Below are 24,655 nucleotides of genomic sequence, written 5' to 3' on the forward strand. Positions count from 1 at the left end.
TCGGAGGGTTAACGGTCTGTCATTCAGTCGGCTTAACGCAAGTTTTCAATGTCCTTACGTAATTCCACCATCTATTGGCTAACACGTCATGGAAATGTCAGCGAACCGCCTACAAGTGGAATGGTCGCGCGGCGTGTAGGACACGTACGCAGCCGTACGGATCACATCTTTCCTCGAGCCGTGTTCGCAACCGCCGCGTTAAAAACGCCAAGCCTTTGTCCATATAATCGACGATCGTCAATCATCGTCGTTAACGATGGAAGTCGATAGAATCGCGACGACCGAAGCGACCTCGCTTACCAAGCTGTTAACCGCGCTATAAACGGACGAGGAGTCAACGACATGCGCTCTGTGCGTGGACGAAATAACGACAACGTACGGACGTTGACGAGGAATTTACATGATCACCGAGGATCTCGTTCTGTACGTTCCTGAAATCGTTTTTTTTCTTCGCTCGAAAAATGATCTAATCGTCTGCCTTTTGGCGTATGATTCAGCGTCGAAAACGAGACGCGAGCCCAGCACACTCGAGGAAAACAACTCGAGCTCGACTCGACTCGAGATTAAAATGTCCGACGGTGCTTGAAAGAACGGCTGCATAAATCAAACGCGGCAAGGTACGCGCGCTCGGTTTTCAGGTGATTTCCAGTTAGTAGTGCGAGCTCCGGAGAAAAAACGAGTACCCGGTCCTTTCACTCGTGAGTCAGGACGAAAAATATGTTAATTAGGCGACGCGCGTTCGCTCAGGGATCATTATTCAAGATTCCTATATATAGACAGCTAGAGACACATCGGCTTACATATTTTCCATGGCGCGTTACTTGTCTACTCGATATTTGGCGATGCCAGTGCCGCGACCTGTTTCACGTGGGCGGACCGACCATATATGCCGGCCGGAAGGTTCTTGAACGCATCCAACGCGCTTCGAGCTTTCCATCGTCGTTGCTTCCCTTTATCTCCGCTTCGTAAACGTTCGCGACGACGCGTTTGGAAGCTGCCGCGCCGCGTCCAAATGTCACCCAACGATTCTTTAAAGCCGACAACGTGGGAGAGCCCGCGTGTAACGTCTTAAAAGGCAAACTCTTGCGATTTGCCGGGAAATCTCAGACGATCGTTCGCTTTTGGAAGTACGGCTACGCGCTGTGGATACGCGTTGTCACGAACAACGACCAGCCGCGCGATTAAAAACTTTTCCCAATTACAAGACTCGCGACTCCGACCTTGTCCCGCTTCGGACGTAATTAACGAACGCGTCACGATCGTGCGAGAGGATGACGCGCTTGTCTTTCATGCTCTTAACTCTTTCCTTTTCCTATTTTTTTATTTATTCTTTACGATCGAGGGAGCAACGTATCGCTGTTAGATCGCAGCGTCGATTCGTAGCCGAATAGAGGTATCATTGAACGACGCCGTAGGCGACTGACATTTACAAAGATGATCCAGACCTTTCACCATTTTGCAATTAACGCGACCTTATCGCAACAACTATCATTTTTATCGGATATTGTTAGATTCGCCGTGATTGCGATATGTAAAAAACGAAAATGTATTTTTATTTGTTTGATCGTAGGGTGTCCTGATCACGGACGTCGAAGAGGGGCAACCTTGTCTACAATGCGGAGATACGTGTTCAGGATTCTCGCCGCACACGTGGAGGTAAGTGTCGAAACGTTTTTGATACCGTTGCGTTCAGTAGTTCACCGCGATATCCTTTATCGTCCTTTTAAAAAAAAACCTTAGTTCACCTTGCTTTCTGCGAAGATGAGAAGAAGGAAACGAGCTTCCGTAAACCTTGATGGCATTTAAGCGAATCGGTGTTCCCTCTCCAGCGGCGTATTCGTAACGCTGACACACTTTGGTGTCAAAGTCTTCGAGTTTCTCACGTCTGTTGACACTTGCGCGCGATCCGCTCGAACGATCGATGAATCCCATCGCCTTTCAATTAGCCGTACATTGTCTAATGCGTTTCATCGATCGACGAGTTTCTCTAATCGGGATATCGGGTTGCTTATCCGGAAATAATTATCTCGTTCCATTAGTTGAAGCGACAGGGAATCGCGTCATTCTCGCGTCATTATCAAGCGAGAGGAGATCGCTTTGATCGGTAAGAAGGAGAATTGAATTCACAAAATCAACGTGATCAACGAGTCGAATAGAATATTCTCGATGAATAGGTCGAGTGGAACGGCACGAAAAAGGAAGGGAAAAAGGCGACGAAACGGGACAAAGGATCGGCACAAGATCGAATCATGGCGAAATTGTTCACCGAAACGCTTCACAACCTATCCATTATCCCAAGCGTAACTGAACAGCGATGGAATTACCAGCTAGTAATTATCCTCCGTGATTTACGGACCAGCAATGCGGTAATAGCGAATTAATTGGTCAGAGTAGCGGGGAAGGGAACCGATCTTCCTTCCAGCATCGCGGCGCTTGCAAGAGAAAGGTATGGGACACTACCTCGTGCTCGGCTGCATTTATAACCACCGAGATGGATTTACAGTTATGCCACCTATAGCCACCCGAATCCGCGCGGCCTTCGATCGTCGCTAGGCTTCTCGATTCAATTTCATTCCCCTTAGCGTGGGACGATCGTTGCGTCCCTCAGGTGACGTGCTTCTCGGAAAAATTTTACCGATCCATTTTCGTCGAGAGCTCGTGCGTAGGAAATCCGACTGACCGTTGCTTCTCTGGACACGTTAAACGCGTGGGCGTCGTTTCTCTTTTCCTACCGCCTGCTGCCACGAATTAAGCTTGTTAGCTTGGAAAAACAAGGTCGAACGTCAGCTAGAAACGCTTGTTACAATTATTTCGACCTGGTAGCGGGTCGTAGCTCGTTTCAAAAATAAATCCTTGACATGTGGGAACGAAGGAGCGCGTCGTCATGCCCGATTCATACGCGGTAAATTTAGATAATTAAATTACGTCCCTAGATCGGTATCGCTAATGGATTCCGAGCTAGGCTTCGCCTGTGATTTCTTCTAGCCAGCAAAAGCGTTACGAAATAGATTTTTGTGCCTGACGATTGCGGATTTTGTCTACGTTCTCTCCTCGATAATCCGTTCCAGTTTCTGCGAACGAAAGACAAAGACGACGTAATTCACGTGATCGTCGTGAAAGTCTCGTAACGACTGTTATCGGAGCGATACTTTCCCCGTTTTTAGACTACAAACACGAACGAACAAAGGTGTGACTTATCGATTACCGACCTTCGTAAGCGTCGTCTTCGCCGCGACTTCCGTCCAGCAAACTTTTACTTGTTGCATGTTCCCTGATTTATTAATCATCGGCTCGGAGGCGCTGTATCGACGTCTCCGAACTTACGAAACAACGGAGACTTCGTCGTTGTCCCGCTTTCACTTAAATCCAATAAAACGCGGCGGTAGTCGGCTCTCTGGCGGCATAGTTCTAACAGAGGTCGTACCTTTAATTTTACACGCTGCATGCGAATCGTTACCAATTCGTTTCTATCAAAGTTTACGCGCTCGACCGCACCTCCGTTTATCGAAGCGCCTACGCCTATGAACGTCGATAATTTACGCGATAAAAGCGAACGGATACGCGTCGACGAGTCGTTTGACACGCGTATTTTCGACTGTTGTTCGCCCAACGAAATCGCATAGGCGTCGACCATGTGTAAGCAAGCGTTTAACTTTTATCGATTTACGAGAGCGCGCGCGTCACTCGATGCGAAATATCGTTTGACTGATTTACCAGCCCGAGCGGATCCGAATAATCTAGCAAGCAGCTGTTTATCCAAGACAGTCGTCTCTCTTGCACTCCTTCGTGAAACGTGGAGCACGTGCTCGTATTTATAGGTTTATCAGTTGCCAAATAGCGGCTGCAGCTCGCGGAAAGCTCTCTGAATTAGGCGGATTCGCTATTCGTCGCCGATTTAATTCGCGGCTGCGTTTTAGAGACCGATAAGCGGCGCAGCCTGTATTACGCTGACTTATACAGATTTTACGAGCGTATCGCGCTTCAAACGATCCATGCCACGACAGGAGCACGTGGCCCTACTTGTGGATCGACTATTTTCCAAACATCGCCAGCGATATAATATCATAGCGGAATTAGATTGGCGTTCCTCTCCTACATATTCGGTTAGACCTAGACCAGATCTTCGACACTCTAGATCCACCACGATTCCGGGTTACGAATGCGCGATTTAAGGCTAACACGCAGTTACGCTCGTTACGGTCTAAACAAGTCTCCGATTGTGAGCGTAGCAAATCCACCGAGTCATAGAACCAACAGATTAACGTAGATTCCAGCGACGCGATGATGGATCGCGTTAACTCGTTACCGCGGGTCCAAATTCGAGGCGTTCTTAAAGAACAAGGTTCTCTCGTCGCTGGATTTTTCTCCCGCTGTTCTTTGTCCACGCGGATTTATCTCGCGCCGTATCTCTATTTTCGTTTACTGATCGCGTCAAACGAGCCCGCTGAAAATTCTCGGTTTATTTCGAACTCTGGTTGTGATTGCTCTGACAATGTCAGCCACAGCCAACCTCGGTACATCGCTGTTTGATCGATTCTCACGAAAATCAGGTATCGCGTACGAATCACCGCAAATTCGTCGAATAGATGACTAGATAGAGACTCGAACAACTGTCTCGCTGCGAGTAGAACCGGTAAGCCTTGGCTAGTCGGTTTGATCGAACAGCAATTGCTCGAAACTCGAGTCACGCAGGCTCCCGACACACAGACGTCGATCCGCGTGTGCGTCCTCACGCACCAGAAGCCGTGAGTCATTGGCGAGCAAGCGAGTGAGTTAGCTAGCTCGCTTGCATCGCGCCTCGTCTCGCCTCGCCTCTTTCTGGCAACTCCAATACGCCACGCGTGCACGTGCTTCGGCAATATGCGCCAGTATAGGGTCGGCGAGCAGCGCACGAGTTCGTTTTCGCCTTTTGACCGTGATCGTCGTGTTTTCTCGGCACCTGTCCAGTCGAGATCAACGTTTGACCGACGCGACGTTTATCTTCTCTTCTCGACGAGGCGTGACATCTCGATTTTACGTTGACCGCTCGGAATTCTCCATCGATGTCGTCTTGACATCGCGGTATCGCGATTACGCAACTGATCAGACCGAGTGTGAGTGCGTGGGCCGATTAGAAGCTGGTCGAGTCCGGGTTCGCTGCGTGTACCTGTTGCACGACTCGTTCGTTGCTGAAACTGTGCTTCGTGAACAATCGAGAGTAGTGTATCACACGTTCCCAGTAGTGATTCGAGTCGATTTGATTTAGCGCCCTGTGTAGTCTGCTAGCTGCATACTGGCTCCGGGGAGACTGGTCTCGATGTCTCGAGATTGTTACGCGAGCGCGTGGGAGCTGGGTTTCGGTACCTGCTTTGGCGACTGCTCGACGGGCACATAGGTAAAATAGAATTGTATTTAGTAACAGCTGTGCAGCAGTCGCGTGTCGTATTAATTTCGTCCGTGGACTAGTTTACGCGGCCAGTGGCTCTGATCGATTCTAGTCAGACCAACGGGGGCACCTGTTGCTCCGCTTTACCGCGAGTCTCTTGCCTTTCGTACCGGAAATTTGAATTAAAAATTTACTTCGGGCAACGTAGAAACTCGAACCGTGTCGAATCTTTCTTTAGAAATCTACCCCTCGTAGAAAATAATCCGAACGTTTTAGAAGGAAAGACGTTTTTATGTCGACGTTGTAGTCATAAAGGCCTGTAGAATAAGTAGCCTGTGAAATATAGGCACGGTGTTCTTAGGAGTCTATGATTCATTGAAATTACAGCACCGACGATGAGCGCGTCGCAAAAGTAGCGGTACAAAAAGCAGGCGATATCTCTCAACGTTTGCGTCGCTGTAACACCATACAAGAGCCGAGAGTAACGCGCCATTATTCGCGTATAACTCGCTCGCGTACCGTTAACGTCCATTCGTGTTTCTTTTATTGCAGAGATCAGCGAACGTTGGTCCACACCACTTACGACACATCGTTTCGTCGTTGAGCCTGGTTTTAATGGTTCATTTTAGGCGGATTTCAGGATACATAATCGTTGCTTCTGGCATCGGATCGTTAATGGTTACTGGCTCTTTAGGGTCGACGACAGACCTTCATCTTGCCTCTGGTGTTGCAAGTAGCATAGTTTCAACGTGTCTATTTTTATGTAATATTTTGAATTATCTCAGCACAGAGGAAGGAATGTAGAAGTCTGCCGGCCTACTCAGCTATGCAGGCCTAGTTATTTCAAGCGGAGAACACGATGACCTATTAAAATTCGCATATCAATTTCGTCCAGTGTCCAAATTTATTCTTCTCATGACCGTCCGTCGGGCAGGACGAATAAAAATCCGCGGTTTAACGAAAAGTATCACGAGGACAGAAGCGATCGGCGAACAGGTAATGTCGAAACATGGAATGGAAAAAACGATCGTTTAACAAGGCGATTCTCCCGCGACAGAGCAGCGGCATCGTGGCGGCCGCGTTTGCTCGCGGAGCAGCGAAGCGTCCGGAATTGGCGCAACCGCGGCTTCTCGATTTGCATGCTGGAATATCGAATGACGAAATGCAGAAAGTCGCCCGTACTCGTTTCTTTTTGTTTCGCGAGATTTAACACTGCCTATTGCGCTCCGGCGTGCGGCTACTCGCGCGTTCCACCGTCTATTTTAAATCGGCCCACCTATCGCGTTTTTAAACGCTTTAAACGCTGATTTACAAGCGGCACCCACCTCCCGCAGCCGTTGCCGCTTCCGAAAACACGATAAAAGACTATTTTCAGTGCGGCCAATGCCGACGTCGTCCCTGGCCTTTTCAAAGAACTTGTCGGTTAAGTACCTTCAAAGCCGGTATGGTGCTTTTCCCGGTTAAAGTTATTTATTTTAAATTATTTTCAGAGTTTCGCTTGTCAAAATCGCGTTTCGACGCCAGATTCGAGACAGCCCCGATTAAGTTTCAAGAGAATGTTATCGACAGTTATTTAGTTGATTCCTCGCGGCAAATAAATGTTTGGTTTGCGCGTGGCGCGACATAACTGGCGCTTTGAAGTCGCGCGTCTTTCCAGCGCGCCAGTATTTTTGCTTTGATCGCTACGAATCCTCGAGGCTCGTCGAAAGACCGGCGGAAGGTGTTGATCGAGCCACGCGGTATTCCCCTTAGCGAAAATCCGAGGAAGAGGCGCATAGTTTCCTCGAACGTTCCGCGTCTTGGTATTCAGCCAATCGGATACTCTTTGCGGCCGCGTCACGTCGGTAGCACCTTTGCGCTTCCATCGGAAAACCTTGAGGACTCGCTCGATTTCTCGCGCGACTATTATTACGAACGTCCGTCCCGTCGAGTGATTCTCGCCGATAATTGCTCGGACGATTACTACGCGCGATGACACGCAGGTGCTCCGTCGCGTGTAGGACTGACAAGATGTCGGTCACCCACGCGTACCGCGCAGTGAGATCACCTTTATACTTTAACTTTCTTAGTCACGGCTGCCTCGAGAGTGTCGTCCGTTCGACCGAAAACCAGCGGCTTTTGTCGGCTCGAATACCGGAACGTCAAAACGGTTCCCGGCCAAAAACGATCGTTAACAACCAACCACGTATTCCTCTTTCTCTGACATCATCGCTCGAAGTTCCTGGAGTTGCAGCTGTGACCAGGATGCGTTTTACTTTTCCGGATGCGCGATAAACCGTTTATTGAATCGTCCTTGCGGCAATGTCGCACGCGCGCCGCGACTCCATCTCTCGTCGCTTAGTCCTCGCTCGTTTTTCCGCTAATTTACGCTACTTTCTTTGTCCGTCGTAGGCGCCAGCAAATGCTGCGCACTTATCGACATGTCCTGTCTTCAAGTTGCCTTAGCTTCCTTTTGCATCGAGTATCCGAACGAGCAACCAACTTTCCTCGCGGTCTTACGATTTCGTGGAGACTAAATCCGCCCGCGACAGGCGACTCCACGTGGTTGCGCGCAACGCGCCAACTTGACAAATCGCACGAGCCGTTCTCGGCTTCTCTGGATCGATCTTTCCTACCGTGGGACGCTTCAATTCGCAGACACGCGAGAAGATAGAGACGCAGGCGGATCGGTGACAATGCGAAGAGCGTAATAACGGGATCGCGTCGGCCGAACGACCACGGTGATTTTAATGCCCGAATTGATTTATCGCGTTACCTAGCCAAGCTGCCGCTCATCGTCGGGGTAAGTAGGATCACAGTGATCTCGTGGTCGTTCTCGAACGATGGATCTAGGAAATGGTATAGGAACCACGATCTTTTTTTATGATTAGAGTAGGGCTGGATATAGCCTCGCTTACATGATCCACCATTGCGGAGTCCAGCTCGTTAGAAACTGCTTCTGTCGGGTAATACGAGAATTCTAAAGGAAGATAGTCAGTGACATTTCTAACAAATACAACGCACACCCTAACGTAGGTTTTTTACACCAGCTCGTGTCGAATCACTTAGCGGGGTGGTCATAAGCCGCTTGGCAAATAGATCTCGGCACGAAACACTTTTTTCAAGGATCTCTTCGAGGGACGCGCTCGTCGAAGCTTTTTAGATTAACCCGCCATCGGCGCGCGAGCACCGTAGTTCGATCGGAGCACTGAATCACGAGGGAGGTTCCAGGGAGTTGGCACGAATCCGTTGTCAAAGCAAAGAAACGCGGTTTCCATGCGACACATTCCCGGATATTTATTTACGAGAACATGGACCGAGGCAAAACACGAGTGAATTCGCGATCTCTTCGCGTGGAACGATCACGCGACATTCTATGTGTGTCAAAGCTCTATATTTAATATTCCGCGAGCCACCACAGGTCGGAGATGCGGCACGCGGCACGGCTATTTATTTGACTTAACCGCCTGTAAAATACCGAGAAATTTATCCGCTATAAACCGGCAATAACTCCAGCGCTGGTAAACACTTCGATAATTCACTGGACTATCTCCAGTTGCTTAAAACAAACTACTAAATTTTGAAGATCGATCGAACGGTCGTCGCATATCAAGTATAAACAAGTGCTGCTATAATCGTTAACCTGTCTTCAAAATGTTACACGACGGTAATCGTTTCTGACCGTTCTTCGAGAACTCCACTCGAACCGCGACAATCATATCCGAATCATCACGTTCGGTATTTTTATGCCTGCTCTAACGATATAAACCTTCGTTTGCCAATCACTTCGTTAAGTCTTCTGTCTGTCGATTTTATCCGTTTCGTTGATCAAATCGAACGAAATTACTGTTCCCATCGTTCCAGATTATATCTAAGGATACTATAAAACCTTTGACTTTTTTCAAGACCTCTACTTCGGTTAAGCCGACAAGATGTCTCGTAAGATGTTTGATGGACGTTACATCTTGTCCGCGGTCGTACAACAAACGCGATATTATCGTCAGCGAATAAAGAGCGTTTACTCTCGCGCTGGAATCATATCGGCGCGATTGATCGCGTCGGTACTCGCGTGCGGTCGCTCGCTCGCTCGCTCGCATTCTGCTGGCATCTATAATATGTAAGTACGTAAGCGTAATCACGCCGCGTCGTTGTCGTCGTCGTCGTATGGGAATGCGACGCGTGGGTGAAGAAAGCACGCGAGGGATTAGAATTCCTGGCAAAAGCGTGTTCTCCTCGGTTTACATGGCTTTCTAGCGCTCAAGCCTCTTTTTGCACGGACAAATAGTGTCGAGAATTTCACTTTTTGTTCTGCGCGTTTGGGTCCACTGAACTCGTCAATGTTACATTCGTATTAGTAGCTTTAACAGTCCTTCGACTATTTCGTACAAATTCTTCCGAGTGCATACTGAAAATTGAAAGTATCTGCTGCTACGGTTATTACGTTAAACTTATTGGAGTGATAATGGCGAACAGCAAAGAATCGAGCGATTATATAATGTATAAGATATCGGTAGCGAGCGTGGAACGATTTGAAGGATGCACGCATGGACTGCACGATGTCACGTGGAGATTTGGCTACGCGTGGCAAGAGTGTGTGCCGTGCGTGTGATATCTTTAAGAGTTTCCAATCTATTATCATTATTATTTTAGTATTATTTATTTTATCTAACTTCAACGTACGAAGATTTGCCTGCCATCCGATATTCCTACAATACCATGAAATACACGAAATACATGAATAACATTTACAAATCCTAGAACAATCCGAGATTTTCATTAACTCCGCGATTGCGACACGAGTACGCGTTAAGTAATACATCGGCAGACGCGGATAAATTTATTCTGATTAAATAAATTGAAAGACACACGGCCGACATGCCACGCGCGCGTAGGCGTTCATTCACTCGCCGATAATATTTTCTACATACCGATTGCGACATTCGTCAGAGTCGATTGCTTTGCTCGCGACAGCTACTGCCGCGACGTTTCTTTAAATCGATCCTCGTTATCGGCTGTTGAATCAACGGCACGTTGAAACAACGCGTATCTTTTCCCCCGAAGAAAGACGAAGACCGGGCGAATGCAACGTCACGGTAGCTCTGAAAGCGAAAGGGGACCCCTTGACTTTGAGGAGCCCTTTCTGAAAGTGGCGTTTCAGCTCCGAGGAAGCGATGAACGGGAGCATTATATTCCGGGACAGCGATAAATCATCGAGCGCGTAAAGCCGAGCTGCGTGCTGCTCTATCCGATCAGCTGGCATTGACAGCGCACGAGCACGAACACAAGTAACGATGGTTTGGTCGGAGAGGCAGAAGAAGAAGCTCGACGATTTCGATCCAAGTTAACAGTTACAGCGGTTAGCGAACAGTGCGTATATTCCTGCCTTCTCCGGCGGACGTGCGTGCCTTCGTGCGTGAGTGCGCGTAATATCGTCCGTTTCTCTCAACTTGTCTCGCTCGCTCTTCAACCGATCGAGCTGCGCTAAATTTAGAGTATGATCGACCGGTTGTTCGCGCTATCGGGACAAATAACCCGGCGATAAAGTCATTCGCGCGACTGGAGAACAGGCTGAAAGCCGACGCAAAGTATCGTCGTCAAAATTGCTCGCGGCCTCCACCTTCCTTCGTTAGAGCCGCTTCGCGAGTCTCCGCCGTGTCGGTGATCCTGTCGTTCGTTCGTCGAGTTTCTTACGTTTGATCGTCTCGCGCGTAGTCTACCGGAGGTTCGCTGGTGAATCGTGTCGCATTTCCACGTGGCGAGCACGTGCATACACGCGAGATGGGCGCCAAGTGGGAGAGTTCGAGCTATACCGCTCGTGTCATTGGAAAAGAGGACTCCTCCCTTTATCACGGCAATCGGTGAGTCGACAGTCGGTTAGAGACAACGACGACACAGAGACTTTGCTAAACGCTGATAGGTTTACACGCGGCGGAATTAAGTTTGCAGAAGGATCAAGCGAAGGCTGGTCGAAAGTCGAAGGCTTGTTGCGTGGATGGGATACGTGTTTGCGTTGTGTCACGTTCTGACTTGTAAATGTACTGGCTGTCAGCCATCTCAGTAATGGAGTAAGTTTCTTTGTGATTACAACAAATAAACAGATCGCGGTTATCGTGACAGCACGCGTTCACGTTTCATCTCTGAATGTATGTTCGTTTCTCCGTGTGATCGTTTTACCGCTTCCTCGATTTTCGTCGACCCCTTCGCCTGTGCAAACCTTTTAAACGATCCAGCTCTAGAGGAGGAAAAACGACTGCCACGGAAATTCTCGTATCGCCCAATGTTACGAAGCTCGATAATTCAATTACAAGTCTTAGCTGTAAGGATTCTTCGTATCTGAGAAACCCGACAGGTATTGCTCTTCCCGGTACTTAAACGTGACTTCCCAATTAAAGACTTGGCGTTGTTCACCCAGACGACTGTTTGTTAAGCTGCACACGAAGCAAAGCGTCGTTATCGAGGCGTACGTTGTAACGCCGTAACGTGTTGAATTCGACGCTAAAAAACCAGAAACAAACGAAAACCTGGATACGCGACAATCAGAAAAATCGTTTATGTCACTGCAGACAGGAATGAAGGCGAATGATGGAGTGCTTTCGAGAATCTGATTGTATGCAAATGCGCGTTAAACGTCCTTTTAAACGCAACTCGTTTCAAGGGACGCACGCTGGCAACGCCTCACCAAAGCCAGAGATAACGAGGTTACTTGCTCGTGATAATCTTTATCGACGAGGACACCACTGGCATTGTAGTCTCAGTCGTATTCAGCGTTCTCGTGAATACACCACGATATACATACGTCTCACGTGGCTGAAAGCGTCTTGCGTCAAGTTCGTTTCGCGAGAATCGTTCTGTCTTCTCCTTCCATTAGTCGACGCGTCGTCTCCAACGATTAATTAACCGCACAGCAACGGTGTGGTTCGCGCACGAAATTCCGGCTGCGGAAAAACGCGGCTTGCGCGTTACATTCAACATCAATGACTGTAAATAACTGGCGATAAGATCTTTGAACTGCGGATTGAATTTACGACGAATGGAGGGGACGATTAGAGGCGAGGCTGGCGCGATTGCAGCTGCCAGACGCGCAGCATAGAGTCAAAGTCCGACTCAATGTCGAGCAACAAGGTTCTCTCGTCAATTGCCCAATAGCAGCCATCGTCGGTCGTTTCAGTTCGCGTATGTGCTGCGTGCAAGTTCCGATTAGAGTATTAGAGAGGCTTTCAAACGCTTTACGATATCATTAAGGCCGCTGTGTAATCGCGGCTCGATGATTCACGCGGCAAAATACAGATACTTACATCGTGTTACGAACCAAATATGCTTGAACCCAGGTATTAACCTTCCCAATGCTGTAGGTACTCGAACGATTTAGGACCTAAAGTCGAGAAGCATCTCGAAGCGTACCAATAGGATTGCGTGAAATAAAACGAGCCACTGAGACGCGTACGTGATTGAGAACACGGATCTACCGTATTGATCGGCTAGAAGGAAAAGCAGACTTTTATCTTTGAACGTAGAAACGATTGGTAGCGATGACACAGACCGCGTACGATTCCGAACAACGGTGTTCGTAATGCAAACCATCGAGCGAAGGTCACTGCGGCTTCTGTTCTCAAGCGAAACGCGATGTGCCGCGACTGGAAGACGACCAGCCAGTCGAAAGTCGCGCGTGGATCGACATGGAAGCTGGCTTAACGCGATCAGGGATTTTCAGCTGATCTTTCATACGTTCGAATCGTCGGTGTCCTCTGTTAATTCATCGTCGGCAATCGACGAGTAACACTTGTGACGTTATCGGACAAAATCGTAGGCTACGCGTTGATGATTTCTCGAGTGTGCCGTGGCTCGTTTCACGCGGAACGATCGTTACATGCATGACGCGGTGACCGAGATCGAGTCGCGATCGGGACAACGAAAAGGCTCGTAGATTCCATAACCGCATTAAGTTAATTCGATTTGCCTGCCAGGGGGATCCAATGAGACGTCGTTCAACCAACTGGCCTCGTTCAGTCGCGTTTGGTTTCAGTGTTGACGCGGCCGAAGGTCGAGCCACCTCGTGATTCTCTGAAAGCTTCTCACGAATTATTTTGTTATCTCGATACGCGGCCGTGTTTGCTTTCGAACGATAAGCCTTCTGCTGTACGAGGATCAGGGACCGCTTTATTACCGTGCGATACACTCAGTTTCTGATCGATCGTCGATTCGTCGATTCGTGTTCCGCGAGTGTTTCGGCCATGGTTTGGGACGATGGACTCTCCGTCAAGGAGCTCACTGAGATGAGGAAGAAAACGCCGCGATTCCCCTCGCGAGAACGGAATTTCGCTATGAGAAGACGGGGAGTACGGAGAACTTTTTCTCTGAGCCTGGGCAGTGCATCTCCGCTCTCAGGCCCGCCACCCGATATTCACGAGGAGGAACGCACTGACTGCACGCACGATCAATCCTGCAACAATGACGTTTGTACACTGTAAGGACACGTGTTTTCCTGATTCCAAGTACTTGAATTATCGATGTTCTCGAAGAGAGAATAGCCACGTTAGGTGACGCAACCTTAGCGATTTCTTATTCGTGCAACCGTTGGATCATCGTTTTCCGAAGAAAAGAGCAACTCGAATAGTAAAGTATCGGAAAACATTTCGGAAGGCTAACTCGGAAATCGATGACGCGATAGATTCAAAGATAGAAAATAATTCGAGATGACACGCGACAGCTCGTACTGGCTGTTTCTTTTTCATTTAATGGGATCATTAAGAAGACGTTCTGGTCGCTGCTGGGTACAGAGTTGATAAGATTTTCCTCGAATTATCGATAATCACACGTGCATTTCTTCGCAAGGAAACTCCCCTCTTATGAATCTAAATCAGGATGATGCTCATGGATATGACTCGTACGGTCCGCTCGTTCGTTCGTCAATGTCGCTTAATTTTGGCGCATGGCAATTTACGTTTCATCCGAAAACAGATGAGACGGAATTTAGCAATTTCCGTTTAAATTTACCGCAACTGCTATTCGAGATTCTAGTTACAAATTCAACGAACGTTACCTTATCGGTCTGCCTAGCGAACGCAAAATTTTGCAACGTATATTCCGCGTATTTCAACTCTCGTGTTTCTGCGAACCTGCGGGTGACCGCGAATGGCTTACGCAATACGAATTATTCAGAGACGACATTTTACGAAATCCTCCTTGTACCTGTCCAATCTCGACGCGAGCGTACGTCTCGCGTCTTTGACGATTACGTAGCTTTTCGTTTGCGAGATTAATGACATCGCTGATCGATAATACGACTAATTCCTCGTGCTCGTAACGTTTCGGACGGAATCGTGCTGCATTTAATATAGCTAATCGAGTTTGTTGCGACATATGGCTGGAAGTTTTACGTTTGGAAATTTCCCTCAACTATCGTAGTAGATAGATAAGTCGAATGAAAACTATAGAAGCTGGTCTGCGCAGTATCAGGATGTCACGATCAAAACCGCAAATGATCGTTTATTGTTTCAAAGTCATTCGATGTTAGTTATTCACGGCGAACGTCCTAGAAATTCGTGGTTAGTTAAAATATATGGGTACGTCAAATAAATCTCACTCACGTCCGTACCAGAATAAATCAGCGACTCATTGCCAAGGTGATTCGTATGAAACTTATTCCGGCTATTCTTCGGTTTTCGATAGCGCCAGATCCCTTCGCGTCCGTAATTTCCGCATCGTAACTTCTTGGCAGAATAAAATTGCCTGTTCATCGATCGACCGTTTCTCCTTTATTCCGCTTCGGCGAAACGTAAATCCATAAAAACTTGCGCAAACTCGAGAACATTTACAAGTAATTCTCGCGGTGTAATTTGCATACCGTGTAAGTGAAATACTTGCCCGTAGAAAGACAGGTGTAGTAACGGGCGATAATCCAGAAACGAACGCGTGTGTTTACGACAGGCTGTCTTGCGCGTCCCAACGTCAGTCGTTGTCGGTAGACTATGCCAAAATCTTGTCGGCTTATGTCATATTTTCGTGGCGATCTGCGCAGCTTTCGAGGGAGGCTCGACCGCTTACCGAAATCGCTCTCTATTAGCGCTTCCTCTTACGTAAGCGCGAAGAACGAGATATCTACCGACCGCGACAGATCTTCCAGTCGACGCGGCAAATGTAGCATGAATCTCGGCGCGTTCACCTTGTGTTTAACGCGAGGAAACACGCGAGACGTCAAATTTACCTCTTGAAGAGAAGGAAATTACTTCCAACCATTTAGCTCTTCGAGATAAACGCACCGCGCTTAATTGGTCGTTGTGCAATTTGCAATTGCGATTGACATAGCTCCGCGCGGACAATGAGAACGAAAAAAAAAAAAAAAAATAAAAAAGAAGAAGAAGAAGAAGAAATAGACGATAATGCGTTTAAAAATCCTTTCACCGGTATATACGACTGCTTCGAGGCACGGTGAATCTTTTACCGTATTTGGATTCTCGCAAAAAGACGAAGGTAATTTCTCTTCCGCATCGTGGAGAAATTACGCTGCATAAATAAATAATGATAATAATTAAAGTCGAGCAGCGAGGAAGGTCTCGCGAGAAACAGCGAGCTGGGTAATTTTCCTTTCTCCGCTGACTGCGTTCGAGCGAAAAAGTGCTCGAAATGGCAAGCGTTAAACGATTCGTAAAAGCATCGTCCATCTTATTGCACACGTTCGAGCAAAACGACAACTTCCGTGCAACGCGACAGTGCCAATATTTCAGAACGGTCGGTCTGAACGCGTTTCCCTGTGCCGTTCAAACACGCCTCGAGCAGCATAATCGAAAATGCTGACTTCACATCCAACAAACGCGTTAACGATCCACGACGAAATGCCACGGCGTCGTCTTGCACCGTGATTTACACGTTGTACACCTTTTATCGAATCGCCGTAACGAGACATTTGCCAGGCGTTTGTTACCTGATGCGGTCATAGAGCGTGTCGAATCGAGCAGCTTCCGAAGTTATCGATCGTCCAGCAAATTACCTATTTTCATCGGCATTCGTTACAGTCTCGCGTCAGTTTGCGAATTAGAACCCTAAGGAAACGTCGCTTCGTCGTTATGTACGTTCGCTCTTTACCGGTTCTTTATCCAGTCGCTCTCGAGGGATTTGTCGTCGGTTTATCGACGCGACCGACGAAAAGGGTAGCCTCGTTAGAAGAGCATCGGATCGCCCTCGAAGTTTGCTCGACGTTTCGTGATCCCGAAGATCGTCAGCCCTCTCGAAGGTTTTTAAAAGCAGAGATTTGCCGGGGGTTAAGTCGAGAAGACTGGTAGCGCGCGTAAATGGTAGATCAGCAAGCTGCGCGGGCCGCGCTTCTAATTCGACTCGTGTTCGGTTGCAATTCACGACAAGGTGGGAGCTTGGTCCGTGTCGGAGCTTTCGACGACATTCGAGGGATCCGCGTCGCCCGCGCCTGCGCCACCGAGCCGCACTGTTTCACGGGCCACCCGGTATTAACTATAGGTACACACCTACCTACGTTCTCGTCGAATCTCATGGCGCCAGTTTGAAGTACGCTCCTTCTGCGAATGCACTCTGTTACGTGGCACGCGTCGCGCCGTGCCGTTTCATTTCGAATCTCCCGCGTTCCCGCGGCTGCCTACCGCGCGCGTTTGTATCTTCACTTTTATCGCGCTAATCTTCCTCTCGCCCCGATCGCAGATTCGCAATAATCTACGGTGCTATCTAGAAGACAGTGCGGTGATTTCGCCCTGTTGGCCAAGATTACGAGTGGTGGTGTGCAGTTCGCGAATAATAACAGTGCAAGCGCGTTCCTCGCTTCTGTGTACACACGTGCAAGTTGTTACGGTAGGCGATATACATACGTTTTACAGAGACGCGGCGGAGGTCGAACGGTCTGCACGATGCGAGTTGTCTAGAGTCGCGCAGATAAACGGAAACGACGGAGAATTCACCGAGGCGAGATTACCTACTTATATTTTTATCGTGGTGCTCGTTTGGCCGAGATACCGATCGTGAACGACGATGGCTACGTCGGCATCGAGCCGCTCCCCCCTAGTTCATTTCACTTTCGTCGGGACGCGAAACGCGCGAGTCACGATGCAAGCATCGAAAAACACCAGCGGGTCTGGCTCGCGATCGCCGATGATAGGCAATAGACGAAACACGCCATCGGGAAGACAAAAACAAGGCGAAATTGCGTGTTATTCCGCGACCGAGTTATTTCCATTCGGCCTGCATCGCCGCCGCTTAATATAGCCAACATTTATCTAATTAATAGCCATTAGCCGTCCGCCTTCCTATCTCGATAATATGCCGTCAAGATGCGTTGCCTTGACGCGAAAGCTGCCTGTCTAGCTTCTTTGTTTCACATCCTGACACCTGTCACTACGCTTGTCCAACGTTTTCATGCCTGTTGCCGAGCGCTATGCGATTTCTAAGTCGCTGTAAACAGAAAGTACGAAGCATGATCGCGGGAACGCAGCGTGAAAAATTTCGCGAACGGCCATTCTGTCGCGAAAAATTATCGTATCGTAGGAAACGACATAAATTTCTTATCGTCGTAAGAATTTCTTATCGCAGTCTTTTGTAAGCGTTTCGAACGATTGCATACGATTGCATACGTTCACACAACGATGTACGTATGCACGTAGTCACCGATATTTCAATCGCGAAACGCATTTTTCTTTCCGAACGACCGGTACGCGATCACCGAACGAACGACGAAAATACTTTGCTCTTATTAGCGGATTCTCTTCTTGGCAAACGAATTCGCCTGGATGCAATTTGACGACTGACTAACTAACCGACCCCTGTCCCTTCCCCTTCTCCCTATCGGTGATTCTCGCGCTAGATTTGCGCTCGCGATGATTCACCTGTGACGGAATAATCGGATTCCAGGTAAAACCATTTCAGAAATGGAAGAAAGATCGTAGTCGGTCGTCACCGGGCTTTGATTATATCAAGCCATTAACGTCCGATATACATACATACATACATCGTACGCGAGCGTCGAACGTTATTAGCTCCTACCTTCTTGCTTACGTCAACCTTGTTCGCGTACGCTGCAAGCGGCATACGCGGTTGCTCGCTATCTGCTGTCTAACGTGTTATTTATACGACGGAGGTACAAAATGGGCGGTTAGCGATCGAATTCATATCGATACGTTATTAGAACCGAGTCTTCCTCGCGGCGGTTCTGCGAGATCCGGGATAATTGATTTTAATCGCTCTTCCGATAGATCCGCAACTATCTGGAATGGAACGGTGGATGTTGCTTCGAAGCTGAAAAGCGTGTAGGATTAATGCCAGGTCTCTGTACGGAAATTCCTATTCGTTTTCATCGGAACGCGAGTGGGTCGATAGAAGCACGCTGGTGTAAGGAAAAGGCAACTTCTTGCTTCCATCCTGTTATCTTCGATGTTAGATTTATAGAGATTATCTCATCGCGACAACGTACAGCACTCCGATTCTATTAGCTCAGCACGGCCGCGAAAAACCGTATCGAACGTCGAACGCGTTTCGTCAAAATGGCACGTTCCGAAAATTTTGTTCGCGTTCAGATTGCCGGTTGTTTGAGTTGTATCGCCGCGCACCAACGCTTGGCCAGATTGTCGATCGAAAGCAGGCGGAAATGAAAATTCGGGGCAAATGTGACTTCATCGACCTTGTAGATAAGTTAGCGATCGTTCGGCTCGAGAAACGTGATAATCTTTGAGAACAACGGGATGGCGAAATTCACGAACAAAGCGGTTCTCGGCTTCGATCTCTCGGTTCTTGATTCGATCGAGCGTTTTCACGCGCAACCTTCGGTCCTTCTTTACACCAATGACACGCACAGATATCCCGGAGGATCGTCCTTCCTATAAATAACCGCGTGTCTCGGTGAACCATGGCGATTTCCGCAATGAAAATAAATTCAAGCGGCCGCGCGTACAAAGCTCTCGCGCGCGTCTAGATGTAATAATTTTTCTGGCGACAGCCGTCCGTTCGTCGGCGATAAAACAGACCATCGACCTGCATTCGAGCCGAATTATAAACCGACCGTGCCGTTTTTCTACGAGCACTGGCAGTTTCGCGATCTAGTTGCGAAACGAACGTTCAGCTTGTATCGCGTTATTTCTCGGTCGCTCGTCGCTCCTTCGATCGTTTCTCTTTCTTACGTTTTCGTTCGATGGATGGGACTTTTTACGAGGGGTAGAAAACAGAAAGAACGGGCTAATATGGATCGGGAGCGTTTCTTGCACGCGAGAAGAACGTTCGATCATCCGCGCCCCGCTTTCCGTTACTCTTCGATTAGCTTTTTGTCCGGTGAAAGTATCTTCGCGCGTGATTTTCCAGAAACTCCACGTCTTGAAAGATCATCGCGCGTGGCGACGTGCCGTTTGCCAATCTTCGCTCTGTGCAACGGCAATCATCGCGAAGTTTCGATGACTCACACTCGGGACGAAAGTCCGGTACACCTGTGACTCGGCCAGCGATCACGAGGATCAACGAGAAAGCAGAAATCTTCTCCTAGCCTTAAAATTAATCATTCTAGACACCTGGCAAGAACATCGAGGAAGATTCGCGAAGCTCGGAGAACCCTTGAAATCTCGAGAAGCGGACGCGAAGATGAAGATCAAAGGTAGAGAGTCGAGCGGCTCATCCTGAACGACAAACTGCAAAGGCGTCATACGACGCCAACGCTGCTCTCGGGTTTGGGCCCCAGGATGAGTCCCAAGGGACCGAGTCAGGAGGGCCCAAAGATGGAGGTGAGGGTGTCCTGCGTATCGTCGCCGGGCGCAGAACCTCAAGGGATCAGAGTGAAGATACCGGAGCCGAAAAAACGACCCATGAGTCCACCTTTTCACGAAGCGACGCGCGCCAGATGTCCTACCGTGTCCGAGAAGGATTTTTACAAGAAAGCGGTATCGTTGGATCGTCGGGACAGGTACCCAACGTTGTCCGGTGCCGAGATCAAAAGGGGATTAATTCCCGGTGGCGTGGATGCACCACGGACCAGGAGGAATCCCATGCTCGATCGAAAAAATCGATTTCCAACGATCTCCGGCGCGGAGCTGAAACGAGGCCTCGCCATCGGCAAGTGTCCCCTGGAGGACGGGCTGGATCTCAGCCTGGCACCCTGGCCCGGTATGAAGTGGGCCTGCGTCAGGGTGTTGCACCTGTACTGTAAGGTGTTCGACCAGTTCGAGCTGTTCGAGCTGATAGTTAGGTAATTGAAGAAAGCGGCAAAGTTAGTTTCTGCAAACGAGTTTGCTGCGAGTGGATTATGTGGCAAACCTGTTCTATCGGATTTGGATTTAGCTGGGGTTAAAACGTAGGGAATTCAGGTTTTACCATGGCGATATTTGAATTCAGGTTTTATCGAGCTCTCGGTGGTTCTTATCGAGTTCTAGCTGGCGCCCTAAGGTACATACGCTTTCGATTCCGGCCGACGTGTTTAACGATAGTACACGGTTAATATTTGCTCCTCCCAGACACGTGCCATCACAGTTGATATATCGTTTACGGGCAGACCGTAACACCTTTCACGGACGTCTAACAATCTCAAGGCAACGCGTTTACTCGATAACATCGCGACCAATTAAAATTCTAGAGGTCCATTAGCGCCGGTGAGAGGACTGGCGGGGAAGGGCAACAAAAATATAATTAAACGGCATTAGCAGGCAGACGGAGTTGCCGTCGATGGCTCGTTGGTTGCCCGTTTCACGACAGAAAGCAGCTTAGAAAGTCGGATCGAAGTTAGTCACGTCGACGACTACTTCTCACGACACAGTCTTTCGCTTTTCCAGATTTCACGCGCGCACCTTTCTTGGCGCGCGAGGCGCCGTGCCGTAGAAACGTAGCCGGTCGATCGACCGCGTGACACGCGCGCGATTCCTTCAATCGCACCGCGTGCAAATCGAATTAGCGTCGTTTAACGAGTCGTGTTACGCGTGTTCCTTCGAACCACGACAGCGCGTTATCTTCCACCGCTGGCAATTAATAAACTCGATGATCTGGCGACGATTCCAGGGCAATTTTCCTCCGGCGCGGCTTCTTTTCTCGCGGTAGAAGCGCATTAATATAAGTCCACTCTGGCTCCGGCCTCTTCAGTTTTACGTTTTTTCGGATTCCGCACCAACAGCGCCGCTTACACGCGTTACGCTTGTATCACCCATCGTGGAATGTCGGGACAAATCGCTCGGTTTATATATCTCCCGAGGAATTAATCGCACGGTATGGTCTCGCTGCTCGAACCGAAGGACGCAAATAGTCGTGCGTGACGCGCGTGGGACCTCGTAAATTATTCTGCTAAATTTTTTACGATGGCATCTCCGTGATTCTCGTCGCTCTTTACGAGATGCCATTTCAGACCAGGCCACGGTGCTTCCTAACCATTGTCCGACTAGTTCGCAACGAGATTTAAAGAGGCGCGCAATTGGTTAAACTCGCGCGCGTTGTTTTTCACGAGTTCGATGCGAGGCACGACCGAGCCAAATTTAAAAACCTTCGTTCGTACAAATCGGTTACTCGAAAACGCGGTGTTTCTCGTGGAAAATTTGCTTTTTTACGCGCAAGACGAGCGGAATCGTATTCGCGATCGAATCGGTGTCAGCGGATATTCACGTGGGCAAAGGAAAACGAGCGTGTCGCTAGCGAACCAGTTGAAACGGCTCTAGGACAGCGTGCCATGAATGCGAATGAATTATGGTCCACCATGCGAGTATTACGTTTCACGTTCGCAGAGTTAACGAGGCGTCAACGTTAATTTGCATCCACCCTGCAATGCCAGGACACATGCACGGCGCTCGTATAATATCGAGAGAACGTAACACGACGCGCGGGTGGATGTTCAACGTTATCGTCCCCTTGTCAACGAAAAAGGCGCGAGAAACGAGCCGTTCCGTAGCAGTCGCGAGAACCCTTTATCGCTCAAGACCTCTTTGCCAACGGCCGGATTATGGTTCGTTGGCAAACAAAGTGTCTATTTCTCTGACATTATGAACGCGACATTATGAAAAGTGTTGCGCTGTGCCCCACGGGGATAATTCCTCAAAGGTTGCCGAGCTAAAAATCGTTGTTCCTCTGATTATCAAGGGGAAAAGATAAATTTCAGTATAGCTGGATATCGCGGTCACGTAAGAACAGAGCGATGCTTCGCCTTTTACGAACTGTCGGTCGCACTTTGAACGACCCACGAAAGGAGCTCTCGATGGACTAGTTTAGCTTCGAGAATTTACGAACGGGATACGAAGAATCTTTTTCGTTCTCGGTTGCTCGATCGACGAAAATAAGGTGTCAAGTTGCGTGGAGCGCGAATGTCTTCTCAGTCTCGAAATCGCGCTTCTATGAAACCCGATTTTACGGCGGCCCATTAATGCGTCCGCTGGCACTGTTAAATTTAACGAGCTCTCCTCTGCGTCGATCTTCGCCTATGTTTCGCCCGTTTCCACCATTCGTCTGCTCCTACAAATCGAAATTCGTAGATTTGCGAGTAAATCGCCGCACCACTCGTCGCTTCCTCGTCTTATTTTTCCCCGTTTTTTTTTTTTTTCCTGAATATAGCGCCGGATAAAGCTTCCTTTTGTTAGATTTATCTGAGAGCCCTTGTAGTCGTATTATCGAGGTCAAATGCACGAAAGAAGAAAAGAGAGTTTCGTGTTAGAGTCGACGCGACCTTGTCGCTGTTATATCCGGAAGGGTGCGGTAGAACGGCGATGAATGCCGGCAACAGGGCAAATGCATCCCCTTGATTATACGATTGACGTTCGATCCGACCATTAGCGTGTGATACGTGGGCGGCAGGAATTAGAGTCGCGACTTTTGCGCAATCAGCCTTTCCTCTGTTATTCCCGAATCGAGTCGCAGATTGCTGCAGGCAAAGTTTTTCCAAACTTTCTGGTGGAATTAATATCGTAGTTTTGGACGCGCTAAGAAAAATCAGGTCGCGGCATCGAGAGTTGTTAACGTTGACGAAACGAGCGTATCCCAGTTGGAACAGTAGATGAATTGAAAAAAATAGGAAACGAGGACATCGTTGGAAAAAAATAACGCAGATGTTTGCATTGATTTAGAGCATCGGCAGGAAGCGCTTCGCGTTAAAGCGCAATAAAACTGGATTCGATTAAAGGTTCTATCAGGACATGGAGACGTATCCGGAGTTAATGAAAGACCGGAGACAAATATTTAGCCTGCGTGGTATCCTCTCGGTTTAATAGATACGTGCAGCTAAGGTATTGGTGTCCGCCCTACATACAGCCACGGGGAAACTAAGGCAGTTTCCTAAACGGGAGAGAGACATTAATCTTCTTGCTCGATACCACGAGAAATTCCGAGTATATCATGAATGATGCATGACTTTGCAAAGTAACGAATCACTGAGAGATTCTTTCTCCTTTTCAGAAAGAACTGCACCAGTTGCAAGTGTCCCCGAGAGGCGCACGATGTATGCCACGAAGAATGGGTGTCGGTCAGGTCTCGTTTGGGCCTCAAAGGCGAAGAATCTTCGTGCCCGGTTGCTTTCGACCCCAGGGAGAAGGGCCTCGCCTGGGCTCCTCCTGGTCTACCAGCTCACAAGGTGGGTAATCGCGATCGTTTCTTCCGTGCTCGTTCCGTGCAACGTGATAATCGTTTCCTGCTCGATCCCGTTTAACCGCGCGCGTACCGTCTCGATTTGACGCAACCGCCGAGATTCAACAAACAATCGTAACACATGAAATTCTACAATTGTCGGGAGTTATCTGGTCGATTACGTCGAGAGGATACCATCCGCAGATGGAACCAACTCTCTAATAACGAGATACAGTAGTAATACGATCGTGAAAAACGTTGCGTTACGCGTTCACGGTCGAGTAGCTCGTTTACACGCGCTTGCAGTTTACAATATTTTCCAAAGCCCTCGGCGTAAATTACCAGGAGCTGGTCTTTATCATCGGCGGATGCTCTATCTTTCGCTCCTTCCGCTATCGTAATCGCGTTTACCGTATCTTACTGGACATTGGATAGACACGCGAGTTTTTGCAGCGATCCGTCCTTGTTTCGTTAGAAATTACATCGGCGCTACATCACGCTCGTTTCCCTTTTGTTACAGGTGGAAGAATACTTCTCCATGCTGCCGGAGATATCCGTACCCAGGCTAGGCACGCCTGGGGAACGATACAGGGACCGACAATTGGCGATTCAGCTACCTAAGCAGGACTTAGCCAGAGCTTATTGTCGCCATTTGAATCCGAAACATGCCAGTAGCGCGGACGATTTTATGGCGGCGAGGAACGAGATCGCGTTGGATATCGGAAGCGTACAAGAAGTACTCGAGAGAAATCTCGTAAGTATCAACGCGAATATTATTATTCTATGCGA

At 48.6% G+C, this 24,655-nt stretch overlaps 1 protein-coding gene across 6 annotated transcripts in view; it reads left to right on the forward strand.

Annotated features, from left to right (window-relative positions):
* Positions 1-24,655, forward strand: part of LOC126866539 (four and a half LIM domains protein 2) — a 71,478-nt gene that overhangs the window by 21,729 nt on the left and 25,094 nt on the right. For 2 of the 6 annotated variants that reach the window (XM_050620241.1, XM_050620235.1), the window contains 3 exons: positions 1,571-1,656; positions 23,699-23,873; positions 24,387-24,620. In XM_050620241.1, coding sequence (XP_050476198.1) covers positions 1,571-1,656; positions 23,699-23,873; positions 24,387-24,620 — 495 coding nt within the window. Of the gene's footprint in view, positions 1-1,570; positions 1,657-11,107; positions 11,203-11,389; positions 11,410-13,354; positions 13,809-16,901; positions 17,159-19,651; positions 20,526-23,698; positions 23,874-24,386; positions 24,621-24,655 lie in introns of those variants that run through there. The other 4 variants (XM_050620238.1, XM_050620242.1, XM_050620243.1 and 1 more) reach the window with 4 other exon arrangements.

The sequence above is a fragment of the Bombus huntii genome, chromosome 6 (genome assembly GCF_024542735.1).
Source record: "Bombus huntii isolate Logan2020A chromosome 6, iyBomHunt1.1, whole genome shotgun sequence".
In the NCBI taxonomy this organism is placed as follows: domain Eukaryota; kingdom Metazoa; phylum Arthropoda; class Insecta; order Hymenoptera; family Apidae; genus Bombus; species Bombus huntii.